The sequence below is a fragment of the Lepidothrix coronata genome, unplaced genomic scaffold (assembly GCF_001604755.1).
Source record: "Lepidothrix coronata isolate B3197 unplaced genomic scaffold, Lepidothrix_coronata-1.0 Scaffold352, whole genome shotgun sequence".
NCBI classification, from domain to species: Eukaryota; Metazoa; Chordata; class Aves; order Passeriformes; family Pipridae; genus Lepidothrix; species Lepidothrix coronata.
The window spans coordinates 118,591-136,752 of record NW_016690532.1 but is presented as its reverse complement, the minus strand read 5'-3'; the positions used below and the strand labels follow the sequence as shown (position 1 = coordinate 136,752).

Genomic DNA, 18,162 nt, shown 5'->3' with positions numbered 1-18,162 from the left:
AGCCCAGCTCTGACAAAAGCAGCTCCAAAGGCTTTGGATCAGCTCAGAAACATCAAACACAGATAACTGTCCCAGGAAGGTTTTTTGACACAGGAAATGGGCAACCACAAGCTCATTCCTCATCCTTTCTCCCAAAGAAACTTGGAAGACAGGGTGGGAAGGCAGAACATCGAGCTCCAGTTCTTTCTTTACACTGTGCCAGCGTCTCACCACCCTCACAGGGAGGAATTCCTTCCCCAGATCCCACCTAAATGTCCTGGTTTACAGTGGGAAGCTGTTCCCCATCGCCCTGCCACTCCATGTCTTGTCCCAAGTCCCTCTCCAGCTCTCCTGGAGCCCCTTCAGGCACTGGAAGGGGCTCTAAGGCATCCATGGAACCTTCTCTTCCCATGAACCAGCTCCCAGCCTGTCCCAGAGGTTTTCCCATGGAAAGCCCTCCTGGCTGTCACAGCTGGGAGTTTGTGCTCGCTCCAAAGGGGATCGGGGGGAGGAGGAGGAGCAGAAAGTCACATCCATGTGCTAAGAGCACACGGAAAGGAATTCCTGCCCTCCCACGTCAGGGATGAGGCAAACGATGCCTCAGGAACGAGGCCGATTCCAGGAGGCAAAAGGGGCTTTTCATCTCTTCGCACCCCCAAGGCACCTCCAACGTCATTCCCGTGTTTGCAGAGGCTCTCCCAGTCCCAAATTCCCAGCTCCAGCACGGGCAGGATTGGAGGAGAGTCCCCTGTGACCTGGGAACTGTGGAACTGGGCAAACTGGAGGTCACGGGACCTTCTGGGTGGGTTCTCCCACCAGGCAGGGATGGATTCCCACATCCAGCCCGAAAACAGGGAGCACACTCTTTGGAAACAGATTTGGGATGGCTGAGTGAAAATCAGGGAGTCAGAACATCCCCCAAAAACCACTCAGAGCAACATCCCACAGGCAAGGGAAGCGAAACCATCGAGTCTCCCGAGAACAGAAGGAGCAGCTGCAGCTGGGAATTAAAAGGAATCGCTGGGAAGGAGGGGATTCCTCCCAGAACTCCAGGAATTTGGGAAGGAGGGGATTCCTCCCAGAACTCCAGGAGTTTGGGAAGGAGGGGATTCCTCCCAGATCTCCAGGAGTTTGGGAAGGAGGGATCCCCTGTGCTCCCTCCCCACTTTCCACAGGGGGAATTTTCGGGTTGTTTTCGTTTCTCCCCCGGGGAAGGGAAGGTGGGTTTGCTCCCCCAGGCTCGGGAAGGGCTGGAGCCCGAGCAGGCCCTGCCATTCTCCTCCAAATTCCTGCAGCCAACGGGTCCAGGAGCCCCTGAATGGGACATAATGACATCATTGATGGAATCATAATAGAGGGGGAGGGGGGGATGTATTTGTGTTCCAGACAAAAGCCAAGTCCTGTTTCCCAGCGGGGCCCAAGGAAGGACCAGCTGAGTGGGAGAGGGAGGTCAGGGAGGCCGGGAAGGAGTCCTGGCCACTCCCAGAGCTTTCCTGGAGCCCAGGAGTGCCCCGAGCCCTTGTTTGGGAAGTGACACAGGGAGGGAAGGCCTGGAAGGGCTCTGGGGAGAGGGAAGAGCCTGGATGGATCATCCTGAGGGAAAGGGGGATGAGGGGGAGGCCAAAGTGGAGCTGCTGCTGCTCCTCCACCTGTCCCAACGGGGCCTTTCCTACAAGGGCAGAGTCACCTCTGCAAAGTGCCAGAAATCAGAATTTCCCAACAACAAACCCTCCACTGAGGCCAATCCCACCTCTCTGATCCACAGGAACTGGTCTCCTGGAACATCCCACCAATCCTTTTCCCTTTCCTCTGCCAGCATTCCCCCCCTCATCACCACCCTTGGCTTCCTTGGGGGCCAAAACAGCTCCTGGTCCAGGCTGCCAGGGGTGGTTTGGAAAGGCTGCAGGCACAGGGATTATCCAGGAGAAGGATATTCCTCCTCAGGCTGCTGCTCCGAGCTCCTGGAAGCCAAACAATTAAAGGAATTGTTTTCTCTGCCTCATTTGCTGGTTTGGACACACAGAGACTTTCTGCTGCTCCACTGAGCCCTGGTCCCCCCTGGCTGATCCAGGCCGGGATCTGCTCCACGGAAAACATGTTCTTGTCAACTGGAATTAAAGCAAAATTCAGCTGAAGCCACGAGGGGTAAAAATTAACCTGTCCCAGCACAGGCAGTTGGGACTTTTCCACGGAAGGGACACGCTGGGGTCCAACCAGGGTCATTCCTGAGGCTCCTGGCACTTCCCGTGGCCACAGCACTGGGATGTGACATGGAAAACTTGCAGCCAGGGAAAGGAAAATCGTGGAATTATTGCTCCAGTTGTTTTCCAGCCACGTTTTTCCATTCCCAGCACACTCAGCTCCCTCAAATCCCACCCTGGAGCTGGATACAGACCCCAGCTCCATTCCTGAGCTGGGCACAGATCCCAAATCCATCCCCCAGCTCCATCCCCTGCCCCTCCAGCAGATCCTGCAAGGTCCAGTACAAGGAGCTCAGAAGTTTGTGCCCATTTCCCCCTGGAAAAACCAACAGCTCTGAGGCCAAATCCATCCCCAACACATCTGTTGTACTTCCAAGGGTTATTTCCCACTGGAACCTTCTCTCCAGAGCTCCAGGTCTGGGCTGACCTGGCTCCTGCCAGGCAGGGACCTGCACGGACACGGTGGGAGTTGAACCCCCCGGATTATGGGGGCTCTTCCCACTTAAAATCTGGATGAACAACCTTAAAATTCCAAACCCTCGGGAGCTGTAACTCCTGGAAAACCATGTGGAGTCCCAGCACAAACACAAACAGGGGGGAAGGGGAAGGAAATGGTGTTGACAGGGCTTGGGAACGGGATGTAAAACCTCAGACAGGGATGGTGGGATTGGAGCACTGGGATAATCCCGAGGCGGGAAGAGTGTCCTGGAATGTCCTTACCTTCTTGGAGAGTGAGGAGACATTCAACCCAAACCTCTGAGCCCTTTCCTTTAGTTTATCCATGTTTATCTACAAGAAGCAGGAAACAATTTCCGTGGCTTGTTTTTTCCATCCCCATCCCTCGGGTTTCAGGGATAGGAATCAGCCTCATCCTCAAATGGACAATTAAGGGCCTCTGGGAAAACTGCCAGGACTCCTGAAAACCAGCTCTGCTCCCGGGCTGCCCCAGGGTTGGGAAGCTGCACCACCCCCTTCCAAACCCAGCAGCTTCCCAAGGTTTCCCAGAGATACTGGGCACTGTTATCCCTAAATAAATCACCCCTAAGGAGCCCAGATTTTTAGGACAAACCTTCCCTGGCAGAGCCCTGCACAGAGGAACCACAACCCCCCCTCCTGCAGGAACCACTTGGATCGTGTTCCCACCCAAAATTCCAGTGGAATGAAGCTTTTCTTACCGTGGGTTTGCTGTCTGCAGAGAGGCCTGAGAGAAGAGGGAGGAGAGAGAATTCCCAGTTAGGGAACAGCACTGGAGTAGGATTTTATCTCCAAGGAGATGAGAATTCCCACCCCATTCTTCCCACTTTCCATCCCCGCTCACTCCCAATTCCATTTTCACCCTCAAGCAGCTTCTCCACCCTCAAACCCACCCCCATCCCACCTCTCCAGCAGCTCCAGGAGTGGAATGTGGCATTTTAGGAAGCCACGGGTGTTTGGAAGGACCAAGGAATGCCAAGGAAAACCCGGCTGTGCCTCCCAGCTGGGCTTGGAGTGAGAGATACTGGGAAAATCCAACCCCCAAGCGACAACCCGTGCCCTTTTCCTCCTGATTCCACAGGATTCCGGCTCCACAATTCCCACCTGGAGCTCCAGGAAAAGGGAGAACAAGGGTTGTCCCACCAGCCTTTTTTTCCCCCCCTACAAGGAGTAAATATTTGCAGGAAGGTCATTCCAGGGGTTGGTTCTGCTTCCCCTCACCTTTCGTGGGAGCTGTGGCCAAACCAAACCTGTGGAGGGTGAACAAGGGTCAGTCAGTGATGGGAATGTCCAGTCCTGGAGAACTCCCCTTCCAAGGATTTTCCCTGATCTGGAGACAGGATGAGCTGGAACATTCCCAGCTTGTGGAATTCCTGCAGCAGCTCCCACCTTCTCCAAACCCAAATCCCAAACCCTCCAGCAAACCTGTTCTCCCCCTGGTTTTCCAGACCCTTCCAGGGTCGTTGTCCCACCCCTACACACAGAGGTCCCTGGAGAGACTTCTCCCAGGGAAGAATCATGGAATGGGTTGGGTTGGGAGCTTAAAGTCCATCCAGTTCCGCCTCCCACTATCCCAGGTCGCTCCCAGGGATGGGAAATCCATTCCAGGGCCTCCTCACGCTCCCAGGGAGGGATGTGCTCCCAAATCCCACCAAGGAGCTGCCCCGGGCACTCTCANAAAACTGTTGATAAATTTTTTTTTTAGTAGATACACTGTTTTAAGCTCTCTCTTCTGCTACAGCTTGCTACTGGTAACCTCATGAGAAACACAGGCCAGATGGAAAGCTAAGCTCAAACTGGGAAAAGAGAAGGAATGTGATGATAAAATTATAGCTTCCAAAATGTGCCATAAGAAGAGATTTTTTTGAACAAAAATCTAGTGGTTTCTTAATTTGACTTAACCCCAGAGCCTAAATGCCACATAATTAGTTGCCCTGATAAAGGTCTGAAATATTGTCAATTTTTCAAAATTCAAATCAAGCTGAATTCACATGAATCATTATGATTTTCCTTTCAAAATTTCCCAGAAATTTCAATCAATGAAAGATATTATTATCCTCATTTATATGCTTATATATTTATATATTTATTTATTTTTATCTTCCTGCAGGATAAAATTGAATTTCCAGTTCCTCAAATAACACACAGTGATAAGATCATGCTATTAGGAATCAGTAAATTGTGTATGTAGAAGTCGTGTCTTCGAGTTATCTTATTAGAGCAAGGATACAGTATATTTTTAGAAGTTCACAGTATTACAGTAAAATTAGCACTTCTGCTATAGTCCCTCATGCATTGATTTATTTTATAGATTGTAAGTTACCGACTAGAGGTCAAGTTGTATGGGAAAACAGAGATATTGTATAGTGTTAAAACTATAACAGTCATTAAATGTCCACTCTATTATCGAATTTGTAAAGTATTGACTTATTTGCAGAATAGCTAATGCTTTAGGCATAAATGAAATCACCTCTTGCCCCCTGCTATTTCATTCTCAAAGTAGTTAGAGTTAGAATCTGAGTTAAACTTCAGAATAAATTAGGCATGATGAGTTGATCTGATGACATGCTATCATGTCGTCAGAAATGCATATATCAAAATAGCTGTAACGTAATTATTTCTAAGGACAAGGAACTAGATCTATTTTCTCCTTTAATTTCTGTGATCCATAATAACTTTCACTGAATCCTTAAAGGAATTGGAGCATTTACTAATTTGTTTATATGCCCAGAAATATGTGTACCTCATAAAAATTAGTACTGTAAAGGATCCACAGACATGTGCCTGTTTTACCCATTGCCTCTCTCCTGTAGTACCTATCATGGTTCCTGTCTGACTGTACTGCAGGGGTGATGATAGTGAAAATCTTGTTAAAGACATTCTACCACTGAAACAAATTTGATTCAGCCAGCAGCACTTTTGGGTTCGAGGACTAAAATAAGACAGTTCTTTTCTTAAGGTGAATTGACACCTGTGATAGCAGGTTCCTTTTGGTTTTGGTTTTTTTTTCCTCCCCTATCAAAAGCTTTCCTTGAGGATTGAAAAGAACAAAGGGAGCTCTCAAACCGTGGCTTGTTCTGTTTTTTGGTGGTGTTCCAACAGTATGCATTTTGTTCACTGAATATAGCAAAAGAAGGCAATTGTGTCTTTCAGGCAGAAACCTCTCTCCCATTTGACATATTTCAGTGTCCGAGCGCGCTGCTTACATAAAAGCAGAACACAGAGCACAGAAACAAGAAATTTCAATCAGCGGGGCGAGTCCTTACGTTCTATTTCCAGGCTGGAGAAAGGAGATGATGTAATGCTATCGTGAAACAAAAAGAAAAAAAAAAGATAAACAAAAAAACACCCAGAGGGAGCGTGGGTGCTCCTTCCCCCCGACCCCCCCCCCCCCCCCCCCAACCCCCCCAGCCCCCTCACTGCCCCCAGCCCCCCTCACTCCCCCAGCCCCGCTCACCGCGCCGCCCGAGCCGCCTTCTTGCTCTCGAGGCTGACGGGGACGTTGAAACGCTCGGCCCGTTTCTGCATCCGCTGGGAAAGGGACGGGGACAGGGCAGGTTGGGAGGGGGCAGGGAGGGCTGGCAGCTGGGGAAGTGCAGTGGCAGATCCCAACAGCCACGGGAAGGGAAAACTCCCCCCCCGGACCCGAGGGAGAGGGAGTCGCTGGCACCTCGTGCGACCGACGGGCTCCGGACACCCCCGACCCCCAAACTCCAGGAAAACCCAATGGAAAAGGTCCATCATCACCCAGGGAGGAAACAGGAGCAGGGAGCAGAGACAGGTGAGAATTCTGGGATGGCATCCCAAGGAATTCCTGAGCCAGGGAAGGGGCTCCTGGCTGGGAACAGCCGACATCCCTCCTGGAGGCACCACCAGCTCCAGGGGCCAACACCTCCCTCCCTTCCCCCCGAGCAAAAATCCAAGGAAATGTGCTCAAAAAAAAAAAAAAGATGGAGGTGTTTTTTCCAGAGAATTTGTTTCTTTGGAACAAGCCCCTTCCCGGGAGCCAGGCCCCATCCATGAGCACTTTGCTACCAGTGGAGAAATTCCAGGTGAATTCCAGCTACAACTCGGCCACTCTCTGGCTCAGAGTAGAGGGAAAACCCTGGAATCATCAGGAACGCAAAGGTTTGCACTTCCAAGGACTTAAATCCCCCCAAAAGCTCCAGGGAAATGATGAATATCTGATTCTTACGCCGCGTGGGGTGTTTTGGAGGTTACAAAAACAGGGAATATTTAATGGAAACACTGAGCGGAGCCAAGGGCACAGCGAGGAGCATCATAAACATCTGCTCCAAAACATAAATGTTTGGAAAAGCTGGACTGGGAGCAGCACTTGGGCCCCTCCCGGGACTGAGGAGCTGGAACTCAGCAGAGGAGGGAAAACAGAGGTGGAAAAAGGCACCACTCAGGTCAAACCTTGTTTCCTTATCCCTTTATACATCCTGAAGGATACCTGAGGAATTCTTTCCTGATATTCCACCCAACCTTCCCCTCTGGCAGTGGGAAGCCCCTCACGCCCTCCCAGATCCACAGCAAATGACAGAATTCCAGGCTGTGCTCCCACTTCCAATTATTTACCCCAGGGATTTGTCTCCCTTGCTCACCTGTATTTCTGGAAATATATATATTTACACCTCTAAATAACTCCCTTTTCCCTCAAAACCCACCCCAACAGCACTTTGCCGAGACCCGCCAACCTCACGCTAAATAACCACCAAAGAAAGAGGGGATTTTCTGGGGAAAATCTTGCAGAATTTGGGGAAAAACAAAGAGCAGGAGGACGAGTTGCAGCAGTTCCCTCCAGGATCTGCCCCAGCCCCCCCGGACCCTGTTCCTGCCTCTCCAAGGTCACAAATCCCCCTCCTGCGCCATCGCTCCCGTTGCTGTGGAAATCAGCGTGTCCCAAACAGCAGATTAAACCCTGGAGTCGCTGCAAACAGCAGGAATCGTGTTTTCATAGGGATTTCTGCCTCAGGAGCCAACAAAATTAAGGGGGGATTAGAGAAGCACAGGCAGATTCCTGAAACTCGGAGCTTTCCCAGAGGAATCGGCGGCACCCGAGGGTTTTCAGGGAGCACAAACACAGGGAGAGGGGGGCAAAGGACAGCAGGGAATCACAGAATGGCTCAAGAGGGACATGAAAGCTCATCCCATCCACCCCCTGCCATGGGCAGGGACACCTCCCACTATCCCAGGGGGCTCCAACCCGGCCTGGGACTCTCCCAGGAACGGGAAATGCAAAACCAACCCACAAAAATAAAGCAGCTTTCCCATGGAAACGCTGATCCTGCCTCAGCAACCCCCAGAAGGAAGGGGGAAGGGGAATCCCCTCCCGGGAGGATGCAGCAGCAGGGATCTCACCTCCATCTGGGATATCTCAGATGTGATTTTCACCACCTTCTTCTCCGTGATCCTGGGGGTGTTGGGAAAGAGAGAAACCAGTGAGAGCAGCTCCTGTGGATTCCAGAGACATGTCCTGGTGGGAAAGGGGCCAGGAATCTCCTCCTGGCCACACATTCCCAACACAACCAAGGCTCTGTGTGGAAATGGGAACCACAAGCCAGGTTTGTGGATCTTCCTCAAATTTGGAGCCCAACATTGATGCCAAAGGGAAGGATGAGGCCCGGGAAACTTCTAACCAAAATTTTGGGAGCATCTGGGGCACGAAACATCACCCAGCAAAGGAGCTGCAGCATCCCTGAATTCCCTTGGGAATGAGGTGGGATCACAGCAGGAGCAGCCACACTCTCATTCCCTGCAGGACTGGGGGGATCATGAACTGCTGAAGGCAGGACAAACCACTCCGTGGGGACCCCAAAACCAGAGGGATTGGCACTGGAACTGAAGAAAGGATGGACTGGGCACTGGAACTCCGGGAATAACCCCTGGCCCAGCTCAAGGCTCCTCCAGGTCCTGTGGGAAGCCCAAAGCCTCGAATCCCTGGGGAGTTTTATTCCTTTATGGCCCTGGAACACAAAGGGTTGTTGTGTTCTAGTTCATGGGGCAGCCCCAGGCACATTCCCCGCTCCCTGGGCACATTCCCTGCTCCCTGGGTCATTCCCAACCATCCCCCCCCTTTCAAATATAACAGAAGGGGTGGAAGGGGTGGATTGGAAGGGGAGGATTCCGGGGCTTGCGCTCCCAAAACACAGCTGGGCCTTGAGGGGGGAAACAAAGGAGGAAGAGCCAAAGTTGGGAAGGTCCCAGGAGGGAAGGAGCAGCTCCTCCTCCCCCAAACAGCTCCCATAAAACAGTGGGAACGCCAGGCTCGTTAAGGAAAATGAGCGGCCTTTGTTCCCAATCCCGGCACAGGTTCCCCATTTTATGCCCTGAAAGGTCCTAATGGCTTAATGGCACTTCCCCAGGAAGCAATTCTGCCCCGGAGCCGGGCTGGGAAAGCCTGGGACGGGATGGGAGCAGGGCTGGGATGGAGCTGGAACGGCCCCAGGACGCCCCCTCCTGCCCAGGAGATCCCGAGGAGCCTCCCAGGGATTCCGGGCTGGGAAAGAGCCGAAAGCTCCTCTCATTCCATGGGCAGCGACACTTCCCACCTGCCCTGGCGGCTCCAAGTCCTGACCAACCCGGCCAGGGACAATTCCAGGGATGGGGCAGCCACAGCTTCTCTGGGAAATCCGTTCCAGGGCCTCCTCACCCTCACAGGGAAGAATTTCGTCCCAATATCCCACTCAATTCTCCCCTTCCCCAGTGGGAAGCCATTCCCCCTTCTCCTGGCTCTCCGTTGAAACGTGAGGGATCTCAAACCCAAGGATCAAGACTTGAGGAATCTCTCAACCCTAAGGAATCTACACCCAAAGGATCAAAACCCACGGAATGTCAACCGAAGGAATCTCCCACCCCCAGGAATCTCCAACCCAAACCCCCCCGTTTCCCACCCCCAGGTGACCCCACGGGGATCCCCAGTCCTGCTCCAACACGTGGGATCTGCTCCCCCCTTCCATCCTGCACCCCCCGGGGTCGGGTGAATCCCGTGGTCCCTCGTGCTCCCAGATTTCCCAGGCGGACCCCAATCCCGATATTTACACATCGGGGGATTTCACCGGAGCCTCTTCCACCTTCACGGGCGGCTCCGCCGGCTTCGGCTCTTCCTCCTGGGAACCAACGTGGAGAATCCGTAAAAAACCTCCCAGCCACCTTTCCTGGGTGATTCCCAAGGCACAACCCCCCGATTCAGCCCAAACATTCCCAGGAATTCCCGTGTTCTATGTCCCAGGAGGGGTTGGAAACTCTCCCTGTGCTTTTCCAAAGCCCCATAATCCCTTCCCAGAAGGTCTGGGCTACAAGAGGGGTTGGGAATGACCTGAGGGCGACATTCCCAGCCCAGAATGGAGTGGGAATGGCCAGGAGGGGCTCCAGCAGCACCCCTTCTCCTTCTCACCAAATATTTCATGGGAAAAGAGGGAAAAATGCTCCTGTCAGGAGCCTGACAGTGGGAAGAGTCACTTCCTGAGGGTGTTTTAGCACAAAGTGCTTTTCCAGGATGGATTTCCTGGCCCTGGCAGGAACAGGGCTCAATCCCACGGGATCCACGGGCACCAACTGGGAGACTTTTCCTTAAATATCCTTAAACCCCCCAGGTGTGAATCCTGCTGGACATGGAGGGAGTGACCCCACCCCGAGGGATCCCAAAATCTGGGATCACACCAGTGACAGGATCCCCCATCCCACCCTCTGGACAATCCCAGTTGTCTCTCGGCACCAAAACCGGCTGCTTTAGGACCAAAATGGACAACAAAAGTGGTTTAAACTCCACACAGCCCCGGGTGTTGCCCCGTTCCCGGTCAGCAAACCAGGATCCCCCCAGGATCATCCCAAAAAACAACCCACCTCTATCTCCTCTGCCAGCACATCCTCCTCATTGGCTTCTTCTTCAGCTGGAGGACAAAACAACGCAGCCATTGGAGCAGCAAAACACCCCAGGGAACCTCTGGATTCCCAGAGAACACAGGAATCCAGGCGGGAATTCCGAGGGATTCGGGAAGGGCCCCCAGCACCCACCGTGCTCCTCCAGGTAGGCCTGGAGCCGGTTGATGAGGTCCTGCTTGTTGCCTTTGGCCTCCAGCCCCCTGGCCAGGCATTCCTGCTTCAGCTCTGCCAGCTGCAGTGGGAAAAGCTTCCGTGAGTCGGGAAATACAGGGATTAAATACAGGGATCAAAGCGGGGTTGAGGGATGGAAAGGAACGTTCCAGGGGAACCCTCCCAGGGAATCTCTTTGGGATCGTCCTGGGGGAACCAACCAAGGGAACCTTCCTGGGACCCTCCTGGGGGACCCTCCCGGGGAAAACCACCGGGGAACCATCCTGGGCCCCTCCTGGAGGGACCTCCCAGGAGAATCAACTGGGGGAACCTCTTGGGGACCCTCCTGAGGAACCCACTGGGGGAACCTCCCCAGGACCCCCTTGGGGAACCAGCTGGGGAACCCTCCCCAGGGACCGTCCCCGGTACCCCCATCCCTGGTACTCCCCCCTGGGGTCTCTTCCATGCGGCTGCACTCCCACGCGGGGCCTCGGGGAGCCCCGACCTCAGGGGTTCCGGCCTGCGGTGGGGTCCAATCCCCGAGGGAGCGGGTCTGGCCGCCCTCCATGGCGGCGGGCGCTCAAACCGCTCCCCTCCCTCCAACCGCCCCGCTCGCGGGTCCCCGCGGCACCTTCAGTTTGTGCAGCTCCACCGGCTCCGCCGCCATCTTGTCACAGCCGCGCCGGCCCCGCCCCCGCCGCCGGCCGGCCAATCAGCGCCGAGCGCGCCCGATGGACTAGGCAAAAGCGCAGCCCGCCATTGGCCAGTTCTGCCCGGCACCGCCCTCGTGGTATTGGTCGGCGGAGTTGAGTGACGTGGAGACGGACCAATGGGAGCGCGGCAGTGCGAGGAGCTGGGTATTATTAATTATTCGTTATTAATTTATTTGCTAATTCTGAGTTTATTTATTAACTAAACCCCCCGGCCGCGAGGCCATTGGCCATCAACATCCCAGGCCCTCACACTCCCTCCCTTCCCCCAGGTGCCATATCTGCCAGCCCAGCACCTAAAATGACACTTAAATTGGCCCCCGGGTTATTCGGGGTCGTGTGAGCCCCCAAAACAGCCCCAAACTCTGCTTTGCTTCCCCCCCAACCTGCAGCTCCTTTGGCCACATCCCCGCTCCATCCCCTTTTTAAAACAACTCGCCCATGTTAAAAAACACTCACTTTCTTTTCTAAAAAAAAAAAAAAAAAGAAAAATAGATTTTTTATTCAAAGAAGCCCTTTGGGGGGGCCTGGGGCCCCTCAGCGTGGGAGCGGCCGCCGCACCTTCTTCCTCCTCTTGTGCTTCGTGTCCCCCCTGGGGGCAACCCCCTCTGGCCTGGGGGGACCCCCGGGCGGGGCCGCGGCCCCTGGGGGGGTGGGGGGCGGCGGGAAGGGCCCCCCAGGGGACGCCGGGGCCTGAAAGATGCGGGTGAGGAAATCCTGAAGCTCCGAGGGGGTGGGGGGGCTGCCCTTGGGGGTGGTCCTGGAGGGGGAACAGAGGAGGTTGGGGGGGCCTGGGGATCCCTGTGCACGTCAAACCACCTGAGAGAGAGGGTGTGACGGCACCACCAGACCCCCGGGGCATTGTGTCACCCCCCAAGCCCCCCAGGGACACGGTGCCACCCCCCAGGTGCCCCCCCAGCACTGACCGCTGCCTCCCGGGTGGGGGGGCCGCCCTGGCGCCGAAGGACAGGTGGTAGGGGACACGGTGGGTGTCCGGGGAGATGCCCACACGCTGGCACCCAGCCCACTCTGGGGGGACAGAGACAGAGACCACCCGTCAGGGGGCACCCCGGGGGGGCCACGGAGGGTGGGACCCCTGGGGCTGGGAAACCCGCTGGGTCTGGGGGCTGCAGAACCCTCCAAGTCTGGGGGCTCTGTCACCCCCCAGTCTGGGGCCAGGGGCAGCCCCCCGTGGGTGTGGGGTCCCCCCGTGGGTGTGGGGTCCCCCCGTGGGTGTGGGGTCCCCCCGTGGGTGTGGGGTCCCCGTCCCCCCAGGGGTGCCCGTCCCCACCGGTGATGTCGTAGACCCGGCCGTCCATGCGGGCCATGTAGGTGATCCTGAGCCCCAGCAGGTGGGACTCTGCCCACAGGTCCCCCTCCTCGGCCGGGTGCAGCCCCCCGCACTCAGCGCAGTACCGGGCACGCTGGGGGTCCCTGTCCAGCTCGAACCGCCTGCGGGGGGTGATGGCGCCGTGAGCCCCCCAGGGCACCGCGGCACCCTGAGACCCCCGAAACACGACATCCCCCCGGTGCTGGCCCTGCTCCCCCCACCCCCCTGAGCCCCCCAGGACACAACATCCCCCAGTGCTGACCCGAGCACCCCCTGGCCCCTGAAGCCCCACCTGTGGCGGCCCCCGCAGCGGCTGCAGGCCATGGCGTTCATGGCCTCCCTCAGGTCCTCCTGCAGCCGGCTCAGGAAGGCTCCCACCGACCGTGCCAGCTCGCTCTGGGCCAGCCTCTTTCTGCGGGGAACACGGGGGGTCAGAGCCCTCGGCGGGGGTCCCAGAGCCCCCCCAGGGCCCCCCGACTCACGTCTCGTAGTCCCGGCGCCGCTCAGGGCTGCTCACCCGGTCCCAGCCCGCCCGCAGCACCTTGAAGGCCTCCTCTGCCCGCGGGTGGGGGCTCTTGTCGGGGTGCACCTGGGCAGATAACGACCCTCAGGGGCCTGCCGGGGTGGGGGTCCCCGGGCCCCCCCAGCTCACACCCACCAGCACGGCCAGGCGCCGATAGGCCTTTCTGAGCTCGGCGTCGGCCGCCGAGGGCTCCACCCCCAGCACCTGGAAGGGGTTCAGCTCCTCCTCGGGCACCTCGGCCAGGGCCAGCAGCCGCCCCAGCTCCTCCTCCCCCGCCGCGGGGACCCCCGGGGGGCTCCTCCCGCCCCGCAGCCACTGCCGGGGGTCCCCCAGGAGCTCCCGGGCCCGGTGGGCTCCGGCGGCGAGGCCGCGCCAGCAGAGCCGGAGCCCCCCGAGGAGGAGGAGGAAGAGGAGGAGCAGCAGCGCCAGGAGCGCCCCGAGCAGCCTCAGGCACAGCCCGGCCCCCGCCCGGGCCGCCCGCAGCGACCCCCGGCCCCAGCCCCGCAGCCCCCCGCCCTCCTCCTCCTCTTCATCCTCCTCGTTCTCCCGGAGGGCCCCGCGGTGCCTCGGCCGCCTCCGGGCCCTCCGCGCCCTCCCGTCGCCGTCGGGGGGTCCCCGGTGGCGGCAGCCGAGCCCGCAGGTCCCGGTCCGGGGCTCCCCCGCGGGGGTCTCGGCGGGGGCCGGGGGTCCTCGGCAGCCGCAGCGGGTCCCGGGGTCGCCGCCGCCCCCTCCGTCCTCCTCGTCGTCCCCCGGGCCGGGGGCGGTCCCGGCGCGGCCGCAGGTCCCGTTCCAGGCGGCGCTGGGGGGGCCGGAGCCTCCTTCGGCCGCGTCCCGGGGCCGGGGCTGCTCCATCCCGGGGTTAAGTCACGGCCATCCCGGTCCTGCCGGGGCTGGGGGGAGAGAGAGGGGTCAGCGAGGGGCAGAGACCCCCGAAATGGGCCCGGGACCCCCCGAATGGCCCCCGGGGACCCCCCGTAGGACCCCAGAGACCCCGACCCATCCCAGGATCCCTCGGATGGGCCCCGAGAACCTCCGGAAAGGGCTCCGGGGAACCCCCCGAACGGCCCTGGGACTCCCAGTCGGGCCTGTAAGGAACCCGCAAACGGACCGGGGGGGAGTTTGGGGGGTCCCGGACTCACCGCGCCGGTACCGGCGGTGGGGGGAGAGTTTAGGGCTGGATTTGGGGGATTTTGGACTCACCGCGCCGGTACCGGCGGTGGGGGGGGGTCGCCGCCGCCGCCCCCCCCCGGGTCCCCTCACGGCCGCACTTCCGCTTTCCGCCCGCCGCCGCGCCGGCCACGCCCACTTCCGGGGGAGGGGCCTCACGTGAGAGCTTCGTCCCGCCTACCCCTCAAATGGAGATGGCCACGCCCCCCAGAGGTGCGGCCAATCATTAACCGGGTGACCACGCCCCTTCGGCGGGTATAGACACGCCCCTTCGTTGGGTGTGGTCGCACTCCCTTAAACGGGCATCTCCACGCCCCGTACCTATGGCCCCGCCCCTTAAAGGGGCATCTTCGATCTTAAAAGGGCAATGCCGCACGGTATCCGCGGGGGGCTCCGCGCCTCCCGCACCGCCGCCCCCGCCGGGGCCCCCCCGTGCGACCCCCTCCCTTTGTCTTCCCCGGGATTGACCCCACGCGGGATCGGGTCCTTTCCCTACGCTCACCCCCCCGACTGCCGCCCCCGCCCCCGCCAGACCCCGCGCGGGACCCCGCGACGGTCCCTCACCGCCCCCGGTCCCGCCCCTGCCGCATCTCGGCCCCGCCGCGACCCCCGCGACGGCAGCGACGGTGAGTCCCGGGCGGGGGGACCGAGCGGAGATGGGACCCCCGAGTGGGGCCCCCCTCCCGGGAGTCGGTGGAACCACTGGGAGCGCTGGGAGAGCTCTCGGATGGGGCTGGAGGGGCGGGGGGAGCGAGTGGGGATGGGAACCCGGCCGGGGACTTCCCTGGGCACCCCCCGCCCCTCCAGCCCCATCCGAGAGCTCTCCCAGCGCTCCCACCGCTCCCAGTGCCCCCTCCCAGCGCTCCCACCGCTCCCAGTGCCCCCTCCCAGCACTCCCGGTACTCCCACGGACCCCTCCCGTCGCTCCCAGTTCCCCCAGTTTGCCATTCTCCAACACCCACTCCCAGTGCACCCATCGCCCCCAGTTCCCCCTCCCAGCGCCCCCAGCCCAGTCCCTTCCAGATGTGCCGCCCCCCCCCGCGGCGCCGCCGCCAGATGTGGGTGCGGGGAGGGGGACACGAGGCGGGGGGGAGGAGGGGGTCGCGGGGAGGGGTCGCTCACCCCCCGCCCCCGCAGAGCCCGGGGGGCGATGGATCCCGGCGCCCCCCCCGCGGAGCCCCGCTGTGCCCTCGGGCCCCGGGGACCCCTCGAGCCCGTCCCGGCCGCGCTCTGCGCCCTCGGGGCGCTCCTGGGCCTCGGCTGCGGCTGCTTCGGTGAGGGGGGCACGGGGGGACCCCCGGGGGCACGGCCGGGGGGTTGAGGGGCTCCTGGGGCGGGGACTGAGGGAACCCCGAGGGGGGCACGGCTGGGGGCCTCGGGGGGACCCCGGAACACTGTCAGGGGGCTGGGGGGGTCCTGAGGGCACATCGGGGGGGACCCCGAGGGGGGCAGGGCTGGGGGCATGGTGGGGGGGCTGGGGAGCACGGGGGGACCCCCGAGAGGAGCCCCAGGGACCCTGAGGGCATGGCTGGGGGGGCTGGGGGGGCCCTGAGGAGGCAGGGGGCATATCTGGGGGGCAGAAGAGATGGCACAGGGACCACTGGGGGACAACTGGCGATCCTGGGCAGAGGGGGTGGCACAGGGGACACCGGGGGGCACAAGGTTTCTGTGGGGCACCGGGGACCCCCGGGGACTGCCCAGTGCCCACCAGCACCGCCCCCACTGACCCCCCCCGCGCCCCCCAAGGCTACCGCTGCTTCAGGGCCGTCATGTTCCTCTCGGGGCTGTTCTTCGGCTCCGCCGTCATCTTCCTCCTGTGCCACCGGGAGCGCGTCCTGGGGTCCCCCCTGAGCCTGGAGGCGAGCGCGGGCATCGCGCTGGGCATCGGGCTGCTCTGCGGGCTCCTCACGGCGCTGCTGCGCAGCGTGGGGCTCTTCACCACGGGGCTGCTGCTGGGGCTGCTGGTGGCCGCGGCCGCGCTGGCCGCGCTGGCCCCGGCGGAGCCCCCGGGCAGCCCCTGGGTGGGCGCGGGGGTGGCGCTGGGGCTGGCGCTGCTCGGGGCTCTCTCCGCGCTGCGCTGGCCCCGCGCCCTCACCGTGCTGGGCACGGGCGTGGGGGGCGCGGCCGCCCTGGTGGTCTGCGCGGATTATTTCGCCGAGGGGGCGGCGCTGGTGGGGTTCGCGCTGGCCCGGCTGCGGGGGGCGCCGGGGGGGCCGCTCTGCTGGCCCGGGTGGGCGCTGCTCGGAGCGTGGCCCGCGCTCAGTGTCACCGCCGTGCTGCTGCAGTGGAAGGTGACGGCCCGAGGGGCACCGAGGGGACACGGTGAGGGACCCCCGGGGCGAGGGAGGGGACGGGGGAAGGGCGGGATGGGGAAGGGACGGGGCTGTGGATGCTGGTGGGGATGAAGGTGAGGATAAGGGCGGGGTGGCGATGGGGACAGGGAGGAGGGAAAGGGTGGGACTGGGAAAGGATTGGGATGAGGCTCTGGATGCTGGTGGTGGTGGGAAGGATGAAGGTGAGGGTGAGGAGGGTGGGGAGGGGGTGGTAAATGGGGGGTGTCCCCGGGTCGGGGGTGTCCCCGGGTCAGGGTCAGGGGGTGTCCCGGGGGCGGGGGCACAGGGCTCAGGACTCGCCCCCTCCCCACAGTCCTCAGCCGGCGGCAGAAGCGCCTCCGGCACAAGGAGCCCAAAGCCCCCCCCGGGGGTCCCCCTCGCCGCCAGCCCCCCCCAGCCCAGCGCTGCACGGACACCCCGAGCCCCAGGGACCCCCGAGCCTCCCCGAGCACCACCTGGAGCCTGCGGGACCGGCAGCCGGACAGCGGGACCCCGCCGGGACCCCCCGACATCGCCACCCCGCCCCGACACCGCCTCTGAGCCCCTCCGACGTGCCTTGGGGACCCCCCCAGCAGCGGTGCCTGCGCCTTTAAATAAGCAAATGAGGTTCCTCGTGCCTCGCCCACCGGGGGGCGTGGCCTGCGGGGACGGGGCTTCAGGGCACAGGGGTGGGTGGGACCCCCGAGGGCTGAGGGGGGGATGTCCCTGGTTGGGGGGGGAGAGCCCTGTGCACCCACCCCGCCCCTCCAGCCCCCGGGGACCCCCTTGAAAACAGAGCCCCACATTTATTTTTGTAGGACCTACCCAAATACTGTGAACCCACCGTGGTCTCAGCCCCCTCTCCTTCCGTTGGAGGGGAGAAGGGGTCCTAAAAGCCTTAACCTCCACCTTGGGTGGGGGCCTCCCCTAGCCCTGGGGCCCCCCAGACCCTCCAGCCCTGCCTGACCCCCAAAGGACCACACAGCCCCCACCCTGGGGAGGGTCCAGCTGCACCCTGAGCCCCCCCATCCCCTCCCGGGGAGCCCAGGGCCGGGTCTCATGCCCCTGGACAGGCCCGACCCCCCCAAGCCGGGTCAGTGCTGCAGTTTTTATTCTTCCACAATTTTTAAAAATAAAGGAAAAAAAGAGAGAAAAAGAGAAATAAATGGGGGGGGAGGGGCTGTGACACAGAATGGGGGGGTGGGAAGAGCGGGGGGGGCGCGGGGGGGGGCACGGCCCCCTCCCACATAAACCCACATCGATCCAATTAAAAACCAGGAGCTGCCGGGTCCTCGCCGGGAACAACCGTCCTGTCCTGCCCTGCCCTCCCCCCTCCCCAGACCCCCCCAGAGACCCCCCCACCCCCCCCACGAGGCCCACCCCAGCCCCCCGAGGTTGTCCCCCCACGCCTTCCTCCCGGCCCCCTTCC

The 18,162-nt window shown here is 60.6% G+C and overlaps 3 protein-coding genes across 6 annotated transcripts in view; 1 reads left to right on the top strand and 2 right to left on the bottom strand.

The window, feature by feature from the left end:
• SARNP (SAP domain containing ribonucleoprotein) overlaps positions 1 to 11,392 on the bottom strand; it is a 17,576-nt gene extending 6,184 nt beyond the window's left edge. For 2 of the 4 annotated variants that reach the window (XR_001878605.1, XM_017838683.1), the window contains exons 1-9: positions 11,197 to 11,295; positions 10,674 to 10,773; positions 10,503 to 10,549; positions 9,699 to 9,766; positions 8,019 to 8,070; positions 6,112 to 6,185; positions 3,876 to 3,904; positions 3,356 to 3,381; positions 2,901 to 2,969 (exon numbers count right to left, since the gene is read on the bottom strand). Coding sequence is in view for 3 of the 4 variants with exons in the window: in XM_017838683.1 (XP_017694172.1) it covers positions 2,901 to 2,969; positions 3,356 to 3,381; positions 3,876 to 3,904; positions 6,112 to 6,185; positions 8,019 to 8,070; positions 9,699 to 9,766; positions 10,503 to 10,549; positions 10,674 to 10,773; positions 11,197 to 11,259 (528 nt within the window). In the remaining variant the exon portion in view is untranslated. Of the gene's footprint in view, positions 1 to 2,900; positions 2,970 to 3,355; positions 3,382 to 3,875; positions 3,905 to 6,111; positions 6,186 to 8,018; positions 8,071 to 9,698; positions 9,767 to 10,502; positions 10,550 to 10,673; positions 10,774 to 11,139; positions 11,296 to 11,322 lie in introns of those variants that run through there. The other 2 variants (XM_017838684.1, XM_017838685.1) reach the window with 2 other exon arrangements.
• Positions 11,393 to 11,880: 488 nt separating this feature from the next.
• Positions 11,881 to 13,764, bottom strand: DNAJC14 (DnaJ heat shock protein family (Hsp40) member C14; the record flags this gene model as incomplete). Its single annotated transcript, XM_017838655.1, has 6 exons — positions 11,881 to 12,161; positions 12,328 to 12,430; positions 12,693 to 12,853; positions 13,024 to 13,143; positions 13,214 to 13,320; positions 13,390 to 13,764. Coding segments are annotated over 6 exons (1,089 nt in total), but the record flags the coding sequence as incomplete, so codon positions are not given.
• A 1,807-nt stretch (positions 13,765 to 15,571) lies between these two features.
• On the top strand, positions 15,572 to 17,294 carry LOC108509293 (transmembrane protein 198-like). Its single transcript, XM_017838654.1, has 3 exons — positions 15,572 to 15,695; positions 16,168 to 16,743; positions 17,068 to 17,294. Exons 1-3 carry the CDS (start codon positions 15,572 to 15,574, stop codon positions 17,292 to 17,294), a joined length of 927 nt encoding a protein of 308 aa, XP_017694143.1.
• Positions 17,295 to 18,162: the final 868 nt, after the last annotated feature.

Coding starts and splice junctions, on each gene's coding strand:
- LOC108509293 (XM_017838654.1), top strand. CDS start 15,572: ATGGATCCCGGCGCCCCCCCCGCGGAGCCCCGCTGTGCCCTCGGGCCC. Junction 15,696..16,167: donor CCTCGGCTGCGGCTGCTTCG/GTGAGGGGGGCA, acceptor GCGCCCCCCAAG/GCTACCGCTGCTTCAGGGCC. Junction 16,744..17,067: donor AGGGGCACCGAGGGGACACG/GTGAGGGACCCC, acceptor CCCTCCCCACAG/TCCTCAGCCGGCGGCAGAAG.